We start from the raw sequence: 22,530 nt of genomic DNA, 5'->3' as shown, positions 1-22,530 counted from the left end.
AATCTTATCAACATACAATAATTTCATTTCGTTAATCAATATTTAAACAACATTTATGTTATTCATATTCTAACTAATCCTGAGTGTTATTAATTAAATTGTTTGTTGTTAACTGTAATTAAAGTTATTAATTAAATTGTTCACACAAGTCAGAAAGTATAATTTTTGTAATGTAAATGTAATCTTAACTTATACCAGATGAAATATTTCGTATAGTACGACACAACTTAGATGTCGCATCGGCTAAATTCGTAAAACCGATCACATCCGAATTAAGTACGCTATCCCAAATTATCAATATTTATTTCTCATGCGAATATGATCTTTACACAAACGTAATAACTTGTAATATCATATGACCTAATATATTCATCAATTTGACGCCTCGATATAAATGCACTTGCTTTCTCTGACGCGTGAATCTATAGCGACGAATAGCGTCGAATGGCGCGATAGGAAGCTATTTCTATTGGTTGTGTAAATCGGCAGTAATCGGTTTTATTTTCATTCCCTTGCATTTTCCGATTCTACATCTAATTTGTGTCGTACTATAACAGATTATTATTTGCTGATTGAACTCGCTTTAATCGATACCTTTTATCGATACCTTTTGCATGCTCTATTTTCAACCCATATTATAAATAAAGTCATACAGTTCGGATGCGATAGACTAAAAAACTACCGTTTTCAACAATAGACGCGGTGATTCATAAATAAGGTTGTGTATAATTCGTTAAGATTTCGACTAAATTGACTGAAATATATGATTGTTGAAGTTGTCAGGATAAAATGTGCCAACCAATAGGACCAATTATTTATAAATGTTTTATGTAGACTAGTCGAGATGGCCCAGTGGTTAGAACGCGTGCCTCTTAACCGATGATTGCGGGTTCAAACCCAGGCGAGCACCGCTGATTTATGTGCTTAATTTGTCTTTATAATTCATCACGTGCTCAGCGGTGAAGGAAAACATCGTGAGGAAACCTGCATGTGACAAATTTCATAGAAATTGTGCCACATGTGTATTCCACCAACCTGCATTGGAACAGCGTGGTGGAATATGTTCCAAACCTTCTCCTCAAGGGGAGGGGAGGCCTTTAGTCCAGCAGTGGGAATTTACAGGCTGTTGTTGTATGTAGACCCCTGGGAAGCCGGGTATGATTACTAGTGACTTATTTGTTAATATCTAGTTTGCAGGAGCCGGTGTTCTACTAGTTGGCGCTTGGACAGTGACATCTAGGCACAGATTCGTCTCCCTCCTGCCGACGCCAACATACCCCGCGATAGCATACCTTCTGATAATCGCTGGTGCTTTAGGCGTACCGCTTTGCGCCCTCGGCTGCTGCGGTCTTAAGACTGAAAACAGAACCAGTTTACTCTGTGTAAGTATTTTTTTTTATCTCGATTGTGGATTAACATATTATTGTTATCGCAATCGAAATTATAATTAGAAGCGTATCTTTTATCTAAATAATAACAACGAATAAAAATATAAATATTCGGAATGTATCTATTTTTTATATCGATCCAACGTTCTTTAATAATGCGTCATATTTATTTCGAGTGAAAAGATAAGAATTATCATCAATAAAAAGTATCCGTTAAAATATATGAAATTAAGATGGCGATGCTTGAGAATGAACGTTGAAAAAAAATTACAGAGTTAAAGCGTTTTCAATTAATAAACGAATATATGTTCATTTTATATGTAATTTTGGGAATATATCAAATAAGTAAATAGTAATACAATAGGCTATTTGACAATGCGAAAAATAAAGACTCAGTTATTGTAATCAGTATATATTATGAGTTTAAAAAAGGTTATTTATTAACTAGAGTTGAAAATAAAACTTCAAAAATAAATGAATATAAATCAATTTTTTTTAAACGTTTGTCACGTGACACAAAACGCTTCTGATTGGCCGAGCTTATGATGAAGTCACTTGCTTGTTAACCTTGCTCGTCTTCTACATATACCATAGATTAAAACAGGCAAGTGACGTCACCGACCTCATTGAGCGCCATTTTGTCCAAGTAGCGTTTTCGTGCGCTATTTAAATATGACAAATATGTACGAGAAATTTAAAAATCAACTTTTGCTGGGTTCCTCAACCTCTACTAAATATAAAATGAATTTTAAAAACCAGTCAAATAGTCTATGCCTTAATCTTTTTGTCTATGATTAATATATACAATTTTTGATACTTGACTGTAACTGAAATGTTTCTAATAAAAATAAATTAATATTAATAACACATCAAAATAAGCTTTTATATTTTTTATACAATATCCTTATGGCCGTTGAAAATTTCCTTAATTTAAATCCAATCTATTATGCGAGATAAAATCGTTTTTGCCTTGACTGAACCAATGTATCTCATCTCTCTATTGATAGGAATCACTAGTTTTAATTCAATTTACAAGAACTCAAAAAACGCACTTGCCAATGTAAATCCAAAGAAGGGAATGGGACTGTTACTCCTTATTACAGATTATTTTATAAACTAGCGAGGAGTACAGTACTACAATCAACTGATTGAAATAAGATACAATTGTACAAATCAATTATAAAACTATAAACCACTCTGTTCAATCTCTTTTTAATGAATAAAGATTTATTATTATTATTATTATAAATAAACTAATAACGAAATATATAGTCGAGATGGCCCAGTGGTTATAACGCGTGCATCTTAACCGATGATTGCGGGTTCAAACCCAGGCAAGCACCGCTGTTTCATGTGCTTAATTTGTCTTTATAATTCATCTCGTGCTCAGTGGTGAAGGAAAACATCGTGAGGAAACCTGCATGTGACAAATTCCATAGAAATTCTGCCACATGTGCATTCCACCAACCCGCATTGGAACAGCGTGGTGGAATATGTTCCAAACCTTCTCCTCAAAGAGAGAGGAGGCCTTTAGCCCAGCAGTGGGAAATTACAGGCTGTTGTTGTTGTTGTAATAACGAAAAAAATATATAATGTTGTGCTATTTCAGTATACATATTTCCTGTTGATCACGTTCATTCTGGAGGCGGGTGCGGGCGGCCTCGCGTACTACTACGAGGTGGCCGTCGAAGACGAGTTGCGGGCCGAGCTAAACACCACCTTCATAACCAACTACGCTCTGGACACCATCGTCACCAACGCCGTTGACAGCATGCAGACTGAGGTACCAGACTTTAAAGATGCTTGCTTGTATGTTCATACTTTTGATAGCACAATGAAATAAAAAGATAAATGTAAAGCAATCTAAATTCGATATAATATTGAGTAGATTGATAACATACAAATTAATTAGTCTATAAAAACTGAAAATACGACCTATTTCCAAGAAGGGATTACCTCCTTTCAGTTTATTTATAATTATATAGATAAGCCCAATATTGAACGTACATTTGTATTATTAAAATATTAAAAAAAATGTAGTTCGATTTTCTAATGTGTAATGATATTCCCATAAAATTTTCCAAAGTTTTTTAAACCGCATATATTGAGAATAACAATAAGTGTCTATTTTTTGTTAAGATGCGCTCGTTCTTACCACTGGGACATATCGACTCTTTTACTGTGAAATATGATCGGCCTTAATATGCCGTCGTTGTGCACTTTCAAATACTTATTATGTAACAAAAAATGATATATGTAATAAAATAAAACTAATTGACATTAATAACATAATTAATTATAATTCTTGTTTATTGACATGTGATAGGTGTCACCTATCTAATTTTTATAAGAGACAGATAGCTAGTTTGCTATCATATTTTATTATTAAAAAATCAACCAATGGTTTGGTTGACTAGACAACTGCTTCTATTGAGCAGTATAATAATAACAATTTAAGACCATATATTTTGGAACATGTTCCAAGTAATTTAAATTAAGTTCTAAGACAATAGAGGTAGTCTCTGGCAACGATAATAATTCTAACTATAATTGTGAAAAAATAGTTACTATAGAAGCCAATAAAAATAATAAGAAAGTAAATAACAAAAAAATTGTAAATCTGGTGCACCAAAATATTCAAGGAATGTTAGGGAAAGACTTAGAAATTGAATTATTTTTGACCTGTAATGGCATTGATATTTTGTGTTTAACTGAACATTGGCTTCTAAATTATCAGGTTATCTTTAACTTTAGTGGGCACCAGATTGCTAGTCTGTTCAGTAGAAATAAAGCTATACGTGGTGGCTCTTTAATACTCCTGTGTAAATATATAAAATTTAAAGAACGTAAAGATATTGTGAGCCTTTCTATTGAGCAAACTATAGAAATAGCCTGTGCAGAGCTTGAGCGTGTCATTGTTGTATGCGTATACAGGCCCCCTAGTGGATTATATGAATTGTTTGAAAATATATTGGACAATGTTCTATCTAAATTATCTGGATCTAATAAAGAAATTATTAGATCCAGATATTGTTACTGGTGATTTTAATATAAATTTATTGCATAATTCAACCACAAGTATTAGATTCAGATCTTTGTTAAGTTCATATAATCTGGTAAATCTGTTCTTAGAACCAACTAGAATAACAGATTCCACAGCAACTTGCATTGATAACATATTTGCTACCTATATTCCACAAAACAAAATTATTATTAATAACCTAAGTTCAGATCATTGTGGACAACAAGCCTTATTTAATTTTCATGTTAAAAAAATAAGTACTTCTGAAAAGATAATGTTTGTTCCTTTGACCGCAAGTCGTATTGAGAAGTTTAGAAGTAATATTATGGCTAATCACCCTCACATACATTTCAATGATAATCCCAATGTATTATATAACAATCTATTTAAATTAATTAAAAACAGTTTTAAATCTATATTCACTTCTAAAACAGTTAATACAAAAAACTTTTTAAAATTCAGTGATTGGGCGACTATTGGAATTCATAAAAGTAGGCAACGAATGTATGAGCTTTACAATGAAAGAACGTACAATCATAATGCCACTTTTGCCAATTATGTAAGTAACTATTCTAAATTATTTAAAAAGTGTGCTTTTTGGCAAAATCTTTAACTATAAAAAATAAAATTAAGAATGCTCATAACAAGATAAAAATGACTTGGAAAATTATTAATTGTGAAACTGGTAGAGTTGGCAGTTGCAACTCCGAATTGAGCCTGAATTATAATAATAAAGTAGTAAATAGTCAAAAGGAAGTTGCTACAGTTTTTGAAAAATTTTTTGCTGACATACCAGTTTTGACAACTAAGTCACTTATATCTTCTCCAGATGTTGCCGAGTCATTGATGAAAGAAAATGTAAGAGCTTGTAAATCTAACTTTAATTTTACCCTTGTAAACCCCAACGACATAATACGCGCCTTTAAGTCACTAGACATCAAGAAAGCGGCTGATTTATGGGGTATTTCTCTAAAGGTGATAAATTTGATTATTGATGTAATTGCACCTTTTCTTGCTTTAATATTTAATAGTTGTGTCCAACGTGGTATATTTCCTGACCTGATGAAACATAGTAAAGTTATTCCAATATTTAAATCTGGTAGTTCTTCAGACCCCAATAACTATAGGCCAATTTCGATTCTACCTACCCTGAGCAAAATATTTGAGAAAATTATTCTAAATCAATTATTAGAACATTTTAACAAACATAATCTGCTTCATAGTAAACAATTTGGATTCACGAGGGGTCGCTCGACAACAGACGCTGGTATCGAGCTTATTAAGAATATCTATGAAGCCTGGGAATAGTCACGGGATGCCTTAGGGGTTTACTGTGACTTATCCAAAGCCTTTGATTGTGTTCAACATGAGACTCTGGTCAGGAAACTTTATCACTATGGAATTAGAGAATGTGCGCTTGACCTTCTGACTTCTTATCTTAACAATAGAATTCAGAGGGTTGACGTTAAAGGAAATAGGTCTCCTGGGGTCTCAGTTGGTATGGGGGTCCCTCAGGGATCAATTCTTGGACCTTTTCTGTTTCTCACATATATAAATGACTTGCCCTTTCTTGTTGGGAACAAACATGATATAGTATTGTTTGCTGATGATACCTCCTTAGTTTTTAAAATTAATAGAAAACAGGTACAGTACGACGACGTAAACAATGCTATAGCTGATATAGTACATTGGTTTAGCGTAAACAATCTTAGGCTTAATAATAATAAAACAAAAATTGTGAAATTTAGTACACCAAATGTACATAATGTAAAAGCCGATGTACTCATTAACGGGGAATCTATAGATCCAATTGATTCTGCTGAGTTTCTTGGCCTTACTGTTGATGCCAAGTTGCAATGGGGCCCCCATATTAACGGATTGGCGAGTAGACTGAGTTCTGCGGCATTCGCGGTCAAAAAGATTAGATTATGTACCGATGTTGATACGGCTCGCTTAGTATATTTCAGTTACTTTCACAGTATAATGTCATACGGTATTATGCTGTGGGGCAACGCAGCCGCTATCCATACTATATTTGTGCTACAGAAGAGGGCTATTCGCGCAATCTATAACCTAGGAGCTAAAGAATCGTTAAGGAATAAATTTAGAGAAATCAAGATATTGACTGTTGCTTCTCAATATATATTCTGCAATGTTATGTATGTACGAAAAAATATTAATGATTTCATGAGAAAATGTGATACTCATAGCATTGGTACAAGGAACAAACACAAACTTGTTACTCCTGTTACTCGACTACATAGAGTCAGTAACTCCTTTGTGGGGCAATGTATACGGTTTTACAACAGGATCCCAGAAAGCGTTCAAAATGCCTCTGTTGCCAAATTTAAGAAAATTATTAAGGAACGCTTGTGTGCAAAAGGTTACTATACAATTAATGAGTTTATGATCGATAGCACACCTTGGGAATGAAACGATCGCCTCCTGGCTATTTCATCTCATATTAAATTGTTTAAATAATATATGAGACAAATAAAAAAAATAAAAAAAAAACCGCTGAGTTTCTTTCGCCGGTTCTTCTCAGGTCAGGGTATTTTCTTTTCCGAACCGGTGGTAGTGTTTTAATTAACCATCAATAAGAAAGTGTAATGCTTCTATATTGAATAAAGTTATTTGAGTTTGAGTTTTGAGTTTGCACGTGTCTCGCAGTTCAAGTGCTGCGGCGCGCTGCGCTACTCGGACTGGCGACGTAGCGCGTGGCACGAGCACGACCCGCGCCTGCTCGTGCCCGACTCGTGCTGCCGCAGCGTGCGCGCGCGCTGCGGCGCACGCGACCACCCCTCCAACATCTACTACGACGTGAGTCGCGCCACCACAGTGCCTACCTGCCCAGGGGCATGAGCCCCGTCAAAATCCCTCTAAATGTATGAACATTTAGAGGGATTTTGACGGGAAAAGCATTAATAAATTGTGTGATAAGAGATAAAAGAATCGAAAAATAGGCGGAAGCAAAAAATTTAAGAAAAGAGTTACGAATAAAGATTTACAGGTTAAAATTGTTACACTTACATTGGTAATTTCCTCTCTGACAATGTGCACACAAACATGAAAACTTTAGGTGTGTTTAATATAGCCATACTTAGGGGAATACAAAGTTGGCCCGATTGGGAAATATTTGCAGAAGTTGGCATCACTGCTCGTAGTCAATAGTCCCCCGTCTCACCACTTACCGAACCATCTAAATAAAATTATTATTTTGTGAACAAATGCGGTGGGTTCGGACTTTCAGACAGTAGCATATCTGGAGTTGCGAGTTTATATATATTAGCAATATAGCAGTCACAATAGTGTTATTATCTTATTTTTTACCGTGTTATGTGAACGAATGACTCGAGAAGTAAATTCAGGCCACCGAATATATTTTCTATATTGTATTACTCATAAATTCTAATATATACTCCCAACTAATTGAAAACACAACAGGCTGTATACAATATAAGCCTGATTAAATTGATTTAGTAAAACATAGTCGGTACTAGTAATATTTAATATTATTAAAAAAAAAACAAGTATCATTCACTAATTCGTTCATGAACTTTTATGTGTACGAGACATTTCATTTAAGGTTATATATATAAATTAAGTTTATCGTATTTTTTCAAATAATATGTTTACAAACTAAGCAAATTGTCGTTTATATTTTCCAGGGATGTATGCTTCAATTTACAAACCACATACGAGACAACCTAATAATACTAGCAGCAGTGGGCGTCGGGATGTCTGTCATACCCATATTCGGGTTTTTCTTCTCGTGCGTGCTGTACGTGAAGATAAAACACGTGATCGACTGACCCCGGCCTAACCCTGCGCCTCCCAATAAGTGCAAGGTTATCGACAAGTCAGCTTCCGTGGGTGACTTAACCAAGGCACCGTTGGCGAGGCAACCGCAGAGACCCCCAAAGATCGCCAAACGAACTCAAGTTAAGAGATCTCTCAAACGCGCGCCTTGTCCGTTACATTCGAACCCCGACAAGGAGGAAAAGATTCCAATATCGACGATCAGCGATAATGTCAGCATTTAAACAGAAAATCTTTTAAAAATTTGTAAAGTTATTTAATTTGAACAAATATTTGTAATATGAATAGATTATTATATATTTAATATAATTTTCACATAACCAAATTATTATTGCAAAGTTATGTTTTGTTAATTATATGAGGTAGACATATTATATTATATGGATTATTTTTGTTTTATTAATTTTAAATTAAGGCTGCGTTACTTATTTATATACATATTTATTATGTTGATAATAAAGAAATCTCTTAGAAATCAACACTAAATAATATAAAAAAATTACAGAAAATTATGAAAAGTCTGTAGTATCTCCACATGGTATCCGATATGTAGATAGACCTGCATGTGTGTTCATCAGTGCTACACTGTCTTAGAATTAAAAAAAAAAGTTCGTATCTAGTTAGTAGTTTTAGACACCAAGACCGAATTTATATTATTGTGTTAAGCGTGCAATTTGTAATGTTATTTTAAACGTGATATAAATTATTATGACTATAATAATAAAATAATTGTATTTCTAAAAAAAAAAAAACATTTTTAAACAACTGGCAACATATAATAATATGATCATTGGTTATATTTTTTTTTATCTTTGCCTATTTTAAAGTATATTTGCACTTTGGAAAAAACTATAAAAAAATGTAATATTTTATAACTTATAGGTGTATATATATTTTACACGTAATTTGTATCGCGTTATTTTAAAAATAAAGGTGCTATATTTGTTAACGAAATTTAAGCCATTATTTATGTATAAATTAAATTACATCGAAATATGTATAATAAAATAATAAATTAAAAAAAACAACATAATTTAAAAAAAAGATTAGAATATACATTCAGAACTATATTTTAGTTTGGCATTATTTTTATGTTCCTTTTTGGAATTTAACTTTATTTAAAAGTAATATCATTTGATATAAATATTACATTATCTGGGTGTACATGAATAATGCTCTATTTTACTTAAGGTCTTATGAACGCCTAGTGACGCTTCGCGCACGTAATAATATTTATTATCAATGTAAAAAAAACAAATAAAATCTCTAATGTCTATATATAACATTTAAATTCATAATTCTATGTGGATTAAGTTCTAAGTACAAAGTCAAACCAATATTTTTTTATGTACACTGATAAAGCAATGCGAATAATTTCTTAAAACAATAAATATCATTCGCGAGAAAACTCGTTTCTTAAACGCTGTACAAATATCTCTTTGATGATTATCATGTAACAAGCAAAATTATGAAATTATTTTAAGAAAAGTTACAAAAAGTACTTACAGCCTGTATTCTGCTTAATATTGATACTGTAAGTGATTTTAATTTAACACAACAAGTTAACTTATTTTTCTACTTTTACCTAAACCAGGTCTGTCATATAACAACTTTGTCAATTATTGTTATTATATTTCATTTTATTGGTTTTGCAATTTTAAGTTCTGTAGATAAATAAGGATTAAACTTTTCTTTACATATTTGGAGAAAATTTTAATTAAAACTGTACATCACACACTATTAAAACAAAGAATAAATGTAACATACCAAATATATACGCCTGAAACTTACAAAATAAAACTTAAATGCAAAAAAATAAATATAAATAAAATTAAAGCGGGTTTATTAATTGGTTAGATAAAAGTCTATTACAATAAATTGTATTTTTTTTTTTAAAACAGCGACGTGTTGCATTTTTTTTTTATTTCGTATATTGTAAATCTTAGTAATTTGCCAAAATTTACGTATCTCGACGTCGCTTTAATACGCTTATATCGATAACCCAAGTTTGTATAACTGGGTGATACGTTTTCAGTAAGTTTCGAATAAATTTGTACAAAGTATTTGTGCAAAGGTACAAATATAATAATTACCTAATTTTTAATTGTACAAATTTATTGAAAAGGATTACATAAATGTGCTTATAACAATTATTTATTATAGTATAAAGAAGAAATTTTATGTAACTAGTGTTAAATATATCATTATGTAAAATATAGTCGTATAAGTCACTAAAAACTATTGTAATATTATAACCAAAGCTAATGTGTGCCTTACTAATTTATAAGAATAAAGTTAATTAAACCTATTTTGCAATTATTATTTCTTATATCCCTTATTCTATTGAACAGATTATAAAACATATGAACTTAAGTTTGACGTAAGTAAATAATTTCTACTAAAATATTAAAAGAAAAAAAAATGTTTGATCCACATTTTGGTTGCACTAAATACTACTTTAGATAAAATTACACTCCATTATTATTACTATTAAATAAGATGTCTATAGCCATTTATTTTACTACATAAGTAATTATTAAAAAAATGTAATCAGCATAGATTCTCATGTATTGTCTGGTAAAGCGACATGTATGGCTCGGAATGCTGGGCCTTGAAGAAGAAGGATTAAATGAAATTGCATGTAGCAGAGATGAGGATGTTGAGATGTTAGATTGGATTAAAAAAATGATAGAATAAGAAACAAGTATGTACATGATAACGGAAAAAGGAAACCGTTTCAGATGGTATGGATATGTGAGCGCAGAGAGAAGTACTGTAAGATTATTGAAATAAAATTAAATTTTAAAATTATTATTGATAAATATTATTATCTAAAAAAATTTAATTATATACTATTGTTTTGTATTTTAAAATTTGTAAAGTAAAGAAAAACGTTTTACTAACACTATATGGGCTAGTCCTGAAATAAAAAGTTTTATTATTATTATAATGAGCATGACCGTAGATAGCGAGGAACAAGACATGGATGGTATGTGTGATTGCGTATGTGAACGATCAGATGACGTATAAAAGAAGATAATCCAAAGATCAGAAAAGACACGCTGCACCCCCCAAATAGATTGCGACACGGGCACAGATAAGAAGTTATTCAGCATAGATTCCGATACAATGAGATTAAGCAATAGACAATTTAAATATTTTTTAATGATTTCATACATTCCTAATAATCTTAACATGATACGAACCTGTTATAATTTTTTTAAAACATTTTATATCATACATATCGCTAATACCAAATATTATGCGACCCTGTAAGAAACATCACTTTTGAAATTGCAAATTAAAATACAGGTTTTTTATTAGTGTTATTGAGTTATTTTCTTAAGTATCACAGCTATTTGGACATAAATGAATACATTATTTACAAAAGGTCACTAAACGGCTATCTTTTAAATCATTTACATATTTTGCTAAAACGTGCTTTGTATTGATTTATCATACGGTTATGTTATGTTTACAACATTAGCTATTTAGATCGTATTAGATTTATAAGTTCTTGCGCATATAATTAAAGTAAGTGAGGGATTATTCCGCTCTAAAATAATAGTTTATATAATTAATTATAAAATATAAAAAACTTTTTATCGATTAAATTATAAATAAAAATATATTCTCAGTTCTAACAGCTTTTAAGTATTATTCTTAAACAAAATAATACATTAACAATAATGACTCTTATTACACAGAATTCATTTGTGGGAAAAAAGCAGTAAAAATCTGATCATTTGTTATTTTTATCGAATTGTTATTTAGAACTGGTGGTTTATTTAATAAAACTAATTTTGACTTCAACCCAGAGTTTGATGCTACATTGGAAGATCCTATTTGAGACACACCGTTGTCATTAATTATCAAATTTTCGTTTATTAGGATCTTAGTAAAATACACTTAAATCTTTATCAAATGACTATTTCAAATTTCTAAAGGTAATTGAAATTTTGATTACTGCACTCATTATCATCATATTCGATAATATTATTAAACTACATGCGCGGGCACAGCTGATACTGATTGTATATATAATTCTAAAATAAAAGTAGCCTAAGTTACTCCTTATTACATCGTCTCATACTGGTGTATGAGACCCACCAAAATCGGTCCAATCGTTCTACAGATTATCCGGAACATACATATACACAGATTAAAAAAAAAATATATTATTGCCGTGTATACATAAGCATTTAGTAAAAAGCGGTTATTTTAATATGTATTACAAAGTCCTCCAATTTTATCATATTTCGATACACATAGAAGATAATATTTCACAAAATCTGTAAAAATACTATAAGAGCTGATGAGATGAGACACTAAAACTGGATTTCGTTGCTAAAAAGGGCGAAGAATCTCACGAAGATGAAATACAATGACGTAGAATTATAAATACTTCATTCAAAAAACGAGTTAGTTCTCACCCTAGTTTGCTTAAAAGGACCTGAAGAGCAATTATGGCTTATTCGTAAACAAAAAACCGTTGAAATAACCTGTTTATAACATTTCCGTAAACGAAAAAACAGGTTCAGTAAGGAACTGGTTGTATGTTGCCAATTTAATTTTCTTTAAACAATATACATTATAGAACACAATTTCTAAATACGTAAATATTTTACAGAAATTTAGCTTATAATACAATGAATATATAATTCAAATCGATAAAACGCATTATTTCGTCTATCCTCCAAATATTTCAGGCTAAACCGCAGACTTTGTTTGAACAGATAAACGAAACTTAATTCTGATAATAATAATGACATAATTTATTTCTAAAATAATAATTTAAGAATGATTTAACCAACCATTTTATTGCCAAATTTCATGGTATGCTTCTTCAGTGAATTTACCTCAATAAACTCGCTAACTTACTTAACTAAAGACTAATATTTTCGCGTGAACAAGAAAAGGTATTTTAAGAAACTATTTTATAACAACTCAAATCGAGTATTAAGCTCTTTTAAATAAAACTAAATCTTCATTTTACAAGATGAATGTAAATATTAAGTAGCTAACGGTTACTTGTTCGGAATGTAGATTCTGCCGAGGTGACTGGTGGCTTACTCGGTAATTGCTCTTTTCCATTAATTACATAAGTAGGTAATTAAATATATGGAATATTTAACTCACATGTGCTAAGATATAAGTCGACTATAATCTCATGATCAATTATGTAACTGCTACAGAATATAACGAGGACATATTTAACTACATTTACAAAATCCTCATCCCAACAACGGTTTCCTTTTTTAGTAGGAGGCTCACCTGATGGAAGGCCTTCAGGCCTCTGAAGTAGATTGCAGATCTCAAGGAATTGTTCATATTATAAACAAATAAACTCTGCCATGCGGATGCCACAAATCCATGCTATAAATAAACGATGCATTCCTTAAAGTATATTTAAACCATTTATTGACTTGGTCCAAAACACGATGTACGGCTACAGGGAGGTCGCTGCGTGCATTGTTTTGTCAAGTTTTAAGCACAATTTCTCAATTGAGAAGGATATTCTCTAAAAATTAAGATCGATGTACATGAGTTAAATTAAATCCTGTCTAACAGACGCCAGGAAGGCTTCTGCTTACATTTTATTCCTGTTCCATCCGGACTCCCACAAGGTTCGCATTTGGGACCATTATTATTACATATTCATATAAACGATATCATTTTAGTTTTTAAACAGACAACGTTTTTATTAAATGGTTGTCTTAATTGTCTATGTGTATATTGTTAGCAAAAACCTTAATCCTAAACTTGTAAGAATTCAACGTTACAAGGTTCACTAGAAAATGATTGACTATTGATTTTATTACAATACAAATTGAATGGCAAAGTAATTTATGGAGACAATATAATCAACGATTGCATTGTATTTGTTTTTATTGATTCCAAGGTACTTTTCGATGAACGTGTCGGGTATATAGCTGACGAGTCAACTGATTGCTTAGTACTGAGAGTTAAAGCATACTTTAACGCTCTACTAAATAACATAAGATGGATGGAATATGATTTTACAATAATGTCATAATATTTGTTATGAGCTGTGTGTACGCGTTTGAATTTAACAAAATAAAATATTATTGTAGCCTACGTTAATCCTTATTATATCAGTTATCTGCACGTGAATGTCCCGTCAAAATCAGTCCAGCCGTTCCAGATAATAGCCGCAACAAACAAAAAGAGAGACAGACAAATATTGTAAAAAATGTTATTTTAGTATATGTACCGTATATACGTATGCTTTGAGTAAAAAAGGACTGTTTTAATATTAAAAACAGACACGCCAATTTTATTATAAGTATAGATTTATTAAATTTATTATGTACCTAACTCATTCTACCAATTTTTTTTAAACTGTGTTGCTTGAACCCAAATCAGCCGGTGGTCTCTGTATTTTTTGTTTACTAAAAAAAAAAACATTCTCAGCGGTCAGTTTTTCCTCTTCAGGATGCTGATTCTACTAACAAAATATCATTTTATCTTAATAAAATCGAAATATAATCAGTCGTCCAGCCGTTTTTCTTAATTCTACTAACGCAACATTTCAGTTGCAGTTCGGAATATGATCTAAATAATACAATAACCGATATAAATCAGTAGAATTAACCCTCAGTTACTATTGAGTTGAGGTTTATTTTTCTGTTATCGTAGACGTATTATAACCGTTATAAATTATACTTTATTCCAATCATAACAGGTAAAAGACCAAATAAATAATATATGAGCAAATTGACGCGATATCATTGGCCGAGAGCTTTTATGATAAATCTATGATATTCAATATGGGTTTGCGAAAAAGGGCGTATTGAACATTGACGAAACTGTTATCGGTATTTTTGAGGTAAAATTAAAGTTGAAATAAGTGGTCAAGTGCAATATTGTTGTAATATAAACAAATATATATTAATCATAATATCTTAATAGTGCACAATATTGCCAATTCATAAGCAAATTGCACGAAATACGCAAATTTAAGGTATGTTTACCTTTTTTTCCTCCTTCCGTTGGAATCGGCTATAGTAGAATTAGCCCCCAGGTCATTATAGACTCTAAGGCGTTAAACTTACTCGTTTTATATATCGTATTTGTTTACTACATTTACATATTTTGTATTTGTTTTGTTATCACTATTCAATTTTGTCTCATGTACTTGCTTATTCACCTTACCTTACCTACTAATTTTTTTATCAGTTGCCTCCATATATACCCAATCAAAGACAATGAGATTTATCACATAGACAAAATTATATAATGTTATATAATATATAAGTATTAGTAATTAGTCAGTGACTAGACATTATTACCGATAACTGTTGGGGAAACCGCGTCTCGGCAAACGTAGTGTAGGCCGTCTTCAGACACTGTGGAATGACGATTTACGCAAGACGGCAGGCAGGAGCTAGATGCGAATAGCCGGAGAAAGACCACAGTGGCGTGCACTTGGAGAGGCCTATGTCCATCAGTGGACAAAATCAGGCTGAAGATAATGAATGAATGAATGATGATACATTGTTAAGTACTACTATGACTTGTAAACCTTTTAGTCATTTATATGTTTTGTACAAGGGTATAATTATTACACCTGTTTATAATTTATTAAATGCAGAAAATAGTATTACATACTTAAACAAAACAATCAAAGTATGTTGATCGAGTGATTAAAAAATTATATTAACTCATGACTAAGATATACAACACGAGTTTGTAACAGGTTTTCCTGTATATAGCTACGTATTAAGTCGTTAGTTGAACACACTGAGAAATGTCGGATGAGTAACGCTATAGAATTTTAACTTATGAAGAATTAATTAGGAAATAAGATTAAATTAACCTTAACAACGATAATAATATTAATAAATATATTAGCCTTAGTAGAAGAATATCATAGATTTTCACCAGTATTACGTATACTTTTAATTACGAATATTTGAAAAAGCTTATATTTATAAATCAATAATAAATTAATATCATAAACAGAGTTTAGAAAACTCATAATATTGTAGATTAACTCGTTCTAAATCTTATCTGATTTTATTTATAACAGTTAATTAATAAGAGTATTTATTACGGCTATGTAACTTAAATAATTAAAAAAAAAACAAAGTATTTTGCGTAACGTTTTATTTATTTAACGCCAATTAACCATGTTTTGTTATTTAACAAATATAAAAAAGAGCTTACTAAAAAAATATAATAATTTATTCCTCACATACTTTTTATAATAACTTCTGAGTAGAAGTTCTTTTTTAATTACTCAAGGAAATAGCTTACAATTACAAATAATAAAATCCCCGCGTCATGGAAAACAGTGGCCCCCCGATTATTTTATGTCGGGTACTACTTATAACTTACTATGTAAGATTTTCTTTAAAATTATAATACTCGTACAATTTTTATGTGATTTTCCTTGTTATAAAAACTATTTCATATTTTTTGTATTAAGTCTTAAAATATAATAATTTATACGAGTAATAAATTTAGGATATGGAAGTATGTGTCATAAGCGGATTGTGATGATTTTCCTGCATTGTTATTTTGGCCCAATTTCCGCAAAACAGGGATTTTACAAAGTACTAGGAATTGTCTTATAATTAGTCTTATCAGTTGAAGTCGAATTTCAGCGAATTATATTTTTTCATGCTTGTTTCATAAATTGATGGTTGCCAATATTTGATCCGTTGTTATAATTTTTACTAAATATACAGGAGTAATTTACGTTTACAGTTTTATTTTGTGTATTATTTTTCTTGTATCATGTACTTGAACGGTTTTCACAAATAAACTTTCATTCTCTATTGTAAAGGGGTCAGGAGGTGTCACAACAGGTTCTCATCCGTTCGGGACGGTTCCCTTTTAAGCTGGTCTAGCGGCAGTGGATCCGGTCTCGTATGAGGTGCTGAGTAGAGATGAATAGCAGCGCGCTGACGTTTAAGCTGACGAAGGTGCGTACCAGCTGCTTTAGTGCCTTTAAGTGTGATGCACCCGTGGTCTAGGGCGTTATCTATAACACTCTAGAAAGCGCTGTACGGGCTCCACAAATCTATTACATACTCATATACAGGCAGAAACCTTTTGCTGCCGTACATGATAAACGCCATCTTTAGAACGTAGCAAGAGGTCTCTGGAAGGAGATGGTCACACACCCATATTTTGTGGTATAATACAAGAATGCGTATTTCCTAAGAAAAAATATAGTCAAATTATAAGCCCGTAATCGATCGAGTATGGTAATTACTTACGTAGAAAAATAATTTACCTAATTTATTAAAATGTGGACATGCTGTAATTATTTGTTTACTTAAAACCCCAACCAATTTACCAGCGGTAAGTACACGTGAAGTACCTAATCGCAACAAATGCCAGATGGTTAGCAAAAACAAAAAGTCTTGAAAGTGGAACAGCAAAGTGGATCAATATTCGAATCCAATTAGGTATTGGAAAAAGTATTACAAGCCGCTATTAAATAGGAAATATGGGTATTCTTTTTAGAATTCTCCATTGCTTAATACTCAATCGTGGTCATTGACATTACTTCTTTATTTACAATTTACCCCGTTTTACGAAAAAGATAACATTCCATCTTTTTGAGACAGAAAACGTAATCATATAAATATTAGCGATTATGTCCGTTCTAGCTTCACCCGAGTGTAGATTATTAATTAGGATGAATGAATTAAATAAAAAAATTACTAGCTGACCTAATAATATGCATATTTTCGAATCAATTATATAAATATAATTTTGTAATGGTGAATAGAATTTGTAGATGGTGACTTTTGGAACTGTTTCAGTTGTTCACTTTGAGATTTTGATTTGAGATCTGTTAATTTCCGAACCCGTTTTAAAATTTTGGCAATGAATAAAAAATGATACACTTCCATATTGAATAAATATTTTTGACTTTGACTTCGATAAATACTTCCAAAATTTACTTTTATATAGAAAAAAAAATTAAATATTAAAACAAATTGTACCTACCTCTTTCTAATATAAATGTAGATTAATCGTCATACCTACTAATAAACTTTGTCTTAACAATCTGACATGAGTAAAGTTTTTTAATCTATTAATTATTTATATTTTCTGCTAATTTCTTCAGTGAATACAGACTAAAAACAAGAAGTAATAAAAAACTTGATCCGTAATCTTAGAAACTTTAATTCCTTATTTGTTAGTTTTTGTTTCTCACGTAACTAACTCACTACTTATGCTAATATGTATTATAAATTCGAAAGTACCTCTGTTATCTCTTCACCCTGAAAGCGCTGAACTGATGAAAGACATAATCTACTCTTTTAAACCCCTCGAGGGGTTAAAATAGGGGAACAGTTTGTGTTCTATTAAGGTAAATTTCTCGAGCGTAAAGCCGCAGGCTCAACTAGTAGCTAATATTTTGTAATTTAGGAGGCCAATTATTTTCGTTGCCCGTTAATGTATACACATTACTGATGTCAGCGAAGGTGCTTATAAACTTGGTGAAATATTATTTTATAATTCCATGTATAGTTTTATATATAAGAGGAATAATTGTGCTAATAAATAATAAGCCTTTAAAAAATCTAGATATGACACCTATTGTTATAAACGAGGATTTATTAGACAATACGTGATAAAAAAATATATTTAAATGGAAACTTCCATCACTAAGGACAAGAGATTTGCAACGTCGCTCGAGTGCCACCAATTAAAAGCCAAACACATCTATTAGTCATACCGCCGTCTACTTTAAAAAATAATCTAGAACAAAAACGAGTACAGTTGCCAAATTGTTAAACGAAATTTGAAAATACGAGTAAGCCAATTAAGTTGACTTGAGAATTGAACTTAATAATACTAAATATGATAAATACTACGTCTTCTATATCCGTGCCAACTTTATTATGGAACATTAATGACAAAACAAATACATCCATCGAAAGTCCATTATTTTTAAATTAATAATATTATCGTTTTTTTTTAATTACGGAATAAGAAATAAATCGAGTAAGTGAGGTTTATTAAACACAATTTTATTAACGATTACAAAAAACATAAACGGCATCTCCATTAAACTACGTGTAGTATTTAAATATTATTTAATGTATCGAATATATTTTCATTTAGTAACTTAACACATAAGATAATTTCATCATTAAATACAAAAATTGCCTTTTTATCTTTAATTTAATGACTACTAAAAACAAAATCTCGAATACGGATTCGAACAGGTTTTGTTATAGGTATGAATACGAACGTTGAAGATGAGTTGTGTCAGTTGACCGTGCGGTCAGTCGCTTCTCGTAACACACGGAATAGCTGCGTGTTTGCATTTGTGTATTGTTCTAATTGTGTATTATGGAAACAAAACTGTTAATTTTTTTCGTTGCTATATCTGCGTGCAACGCAAACATTGATTTGGGTAGTATAATATCGTCAGCACATTCAAAATTACATAATGTTGCTGGTGGTATCATTGGTGGCATCGCTCAAGGACTTCATTTAAATCGCGAAGAACAACCTAAGAAGGCACCTCAAGAGACCATCATAGTGGTCGTTGAAAGTGAAACTAATCCGAACGAACACTATCGGCCTCCTGGCAATCATAGGCCACCTCCACATCAACAAAGACCTCCCTTCAATAACAACGGAGGTTACGGCCCAGGATACAATGATTATAGGCCCCATCCACAAGGAAGACCACATCAAGGAAATGAAAACTTTAACAACAACGGTAACTATAATAATTTTAATCAAGGGTACCCCAATAATCATGGACATAATGGAAACAAACCAAATAAGCACACAAATCGTCCGAACGAAGGATATTTGAATTATGGAAGACCTCAATATCCTCCACAGAATAATGGCAATAATAATTTCAATCACTATAACAATGGTAATAACAATTACGGATATAATCCAAATATAAATCCAGGGAATAATAATAACGGTAGACCTAATCAACCGAACCTGTATGATAATAATCAGCAAAATAACAACAATGATTACGGTAATGGAAATATTAACAATGATAGACCTAATCGACCAAACCTATACGACAAAGAACAGCAAAATATTAACAATAATCATTATGGAAATGGGAATAATAACAACGGGAGACCTAATCGACCAAATATATATGACAAAGATCAGCAAAATAATAATAATAATAATTACGGAAATGGAAATGAAAACAACGGTACTCCTAATCAATCAAACATATACGACAAGGATCAGCAAAACAATAATTATGGTAACAATAATAATAATAATGGAAATTCAGATGGCAGCTATTTAAATAATCAGCCAAGCACGGAATTTTCAACCAAAAACCCAAGCTTTACCGTCGCACCAACCGTGACAACGAAGTCACCGGACAATGATGCTCCATTGTTTATACCTCTTTTGCCTGATGATAACATTAAAGATAAAAATGTTACAGCGCCCAAGAGAGAAACTGATAAGGATAAAGAAGAAGAAGATTTTGAATTAGACATCAGGATCAAAGACTAAGGCAGTACAAATATTCGATTTATATTGCTTTTCATTAAAACTAGAAATTTGATATATAGCTTAGAACATTTTTATATTTTTTTTTATAATAATATGATAAACCACAAGATGAGTGTTATGTTATTTATAAACTAGTTTGTAATTAATATTCTGCTCCGCCTTTACTAAACAGATTTGTATACATAGTGAAGAATATTAGCAACTTTTATTACATTTGGAAATATTATATTTATTTATATTACTATTTTTTCTATTAAAAATATTTTAGTAAATATGTACCTACGTATAGTTTTACGCAATAATATATATTGCACTATATATTATAATATGTACAGGCAGATAGGAACAATTACATTTATTTGCCGTGTCAGGTACTGCATTTAAATTTCAAACTACTTGGAAGCAAGGCCGAATAAATAATTTAAACCTCGTCACAATAGGATTTCCCCCATATGTTTATCACGACATCATTATAAATATTATTTCTTCATGGATACAAAAAGCGTAGCATTAACTGCATAAGACGGAGATTACTTGGTTATTACACATCCAACAGTTTTCAAACAAAGACATTTTATATAAAAAATGTTTATTTAGAACATTACAAAATATTACATATAACTTTATTAATTGATCTAGTGATTCAAGGAAACCATTACATCATGTTGAATTTGCATATTTTCCTGGTTTTATTGACAGTAAATAATATTGTCAGTCAAGAAGTTGTTGTGTCGCAAGTAACTCGAACTGAAACAGTTATTGTGAAGACAAGAAGTTCAAGTCCTAACGAGGAAAATAAATTAATAAACATTGAGAAAACAGGAGTGCCTCAGACAATTTCGTCATCGAATAAAAAGTTAATAAAATCGTCTATAGAAAAAGACAATAATTTTACCTTATTGTCTCCTAGTATTCAATTAGAAAATACGAATATTGATCTTCAAGCATTGCGAAATATGTCTGAGAAGTCGAATCAAAACAATACAAGTGAGTTACCTCCAAGTGAAGTCAATTCGAGCAACAGTAATGATAACGAGGATAAAATCAAGGTCAAACCTTTAGATATATTCCCAGTAAATTCAAACGGTCTAGCAAATTCTACGATCGACTTCAAGCTTTCAACAAATAAAACCGTTATACAAAGCGTTGGGAAAGCAAGTGATTTAGAAGGTGCGACAGAAAACAAACTTAATAATGTAACAGTTCAAAGTAAATCAGCATTTGATGGTGGTCAGTGCCCAACGGGTTATGTAAAGGTAAATGGGCAGTGCGTTTTGCCAGATTAATACCGTTTTACAGTGTAACTCCAATTCTGACTAAGCACAAAACATAGTGACTTGCATTTCGTATTAAATACACAGTATCGTACATATGGTTATAATTGGCAAGAATTATAACGTGTTGTGATACTTCTTTTTGTGGGCATCATAAACAGGATATTATATAGCTATGACATAATGTAATATTATATTCGTTTTTTATAGTTTAACAGAAGGTTGCAAAAAGCATAGCAAAATAAAAAAAATATTTAAAGCTCATGATATTTTTATTTTTAGAATAGAATTTTACCTATTGCCGGGAATTTATGAAATGTTAATTATTAAAAATTAAGAATAATGTTCTTTCGATAGAATATTGTAATATACCGAATTATACCCGAAGATAATGTTATTTCATTTTAAAAGTAAGATATAATATTAAGATTATACCTACTTAAAAATATATGCTATGTCAAATAAATCATAGTGCAGACAAATATTTACAAACTTTGAATAGCTTTTAGACTTTTAGATTTACAAG

General features: G+C 31.1%; 2 protein-coding genes across 4 annotated transcripts in view; both read left to right on the top strand.

Annotated features, from left to right (window-relative positions):
• LOC124544052 (CD151 antigen-like) overlaps nucleotides 1-8,534 on the top strand; it is an 84,964-nt gene extending 76,430 nt beyond the window's left edge. For all 3 annotated transcript variants that reach the window (XM_047122446.1, XM_047122448.1, XM_047122447.1), the window contains 4 exons: nucleotides 1,191-1,382; nucleotides 2,998-3,171; nucleotides 7,081-7,230; nucleotides 8,079-8,534. In XM_047122446.1, coding sequence (XP_046978402.1) covers nucleotides 1,191-1,382; nucleotides 2,998-3,171; nucleotides 7,081-7,230; nucleotides 8,079-8,222 — 660 coding nt within the window. In that variant the 3' untranslated portion in view covers nucleotides 8,223-8,534. The remainder of the gene's footprint in view (nucleotides 1-1,190; nucleotides 1,383-2,997; nucleotides 3,172-7,080; nucleotides 7,231-8,078) is intronic.
• Nucleotides 8,535-19,491: 10,957 nt separating this feature from the next.
• On the top strand, nucleotides 19,492-22,268 carry LOC124544312 (homeobox protein 2-like). Its single transcript, XM_047122807.1, has one exon. It carries the CDS (start codon nucleotides 19,573-19,575, stop codon nucleotides 20,728-20,730), a length of 1,158 nt encoding a protein of 385 aa, XP_046978763.1. The 5' UTR covers nucleotides 19,492-19,572; the 3' UTR covers nucleotides 20,731-22,268.
• Nucleotides 22,269-22,530: the final 262 nt, after the last annotated feature.

Source organism: Vanessa cardui, chromosome 4, assembly GCF_905220365.1.
Source record: "Vanessa cardui chromosome 4, ilVanCard2.1, whole genome shotgun sequence".
In the NCBI taxonomy this organism is placed as follows: Eukaryota; Metazoa; Arthropoda; class Insecta; order Lepidoptera; family Nymphalidae; genus Vanessa; species Vanessa cardui.
This window is presented reverse-complemented; position numbering and strand designations above follow the sequence as displayed.

Coding starts and splice junctions, on each gene's coding strand:
- LOC124544312 (XM_047122807.1), top strand. CDS start 19,573: ATGGAAACAAAACTGTTAATTTTTTTCGTTGCTATATCTGCGTGCAAC.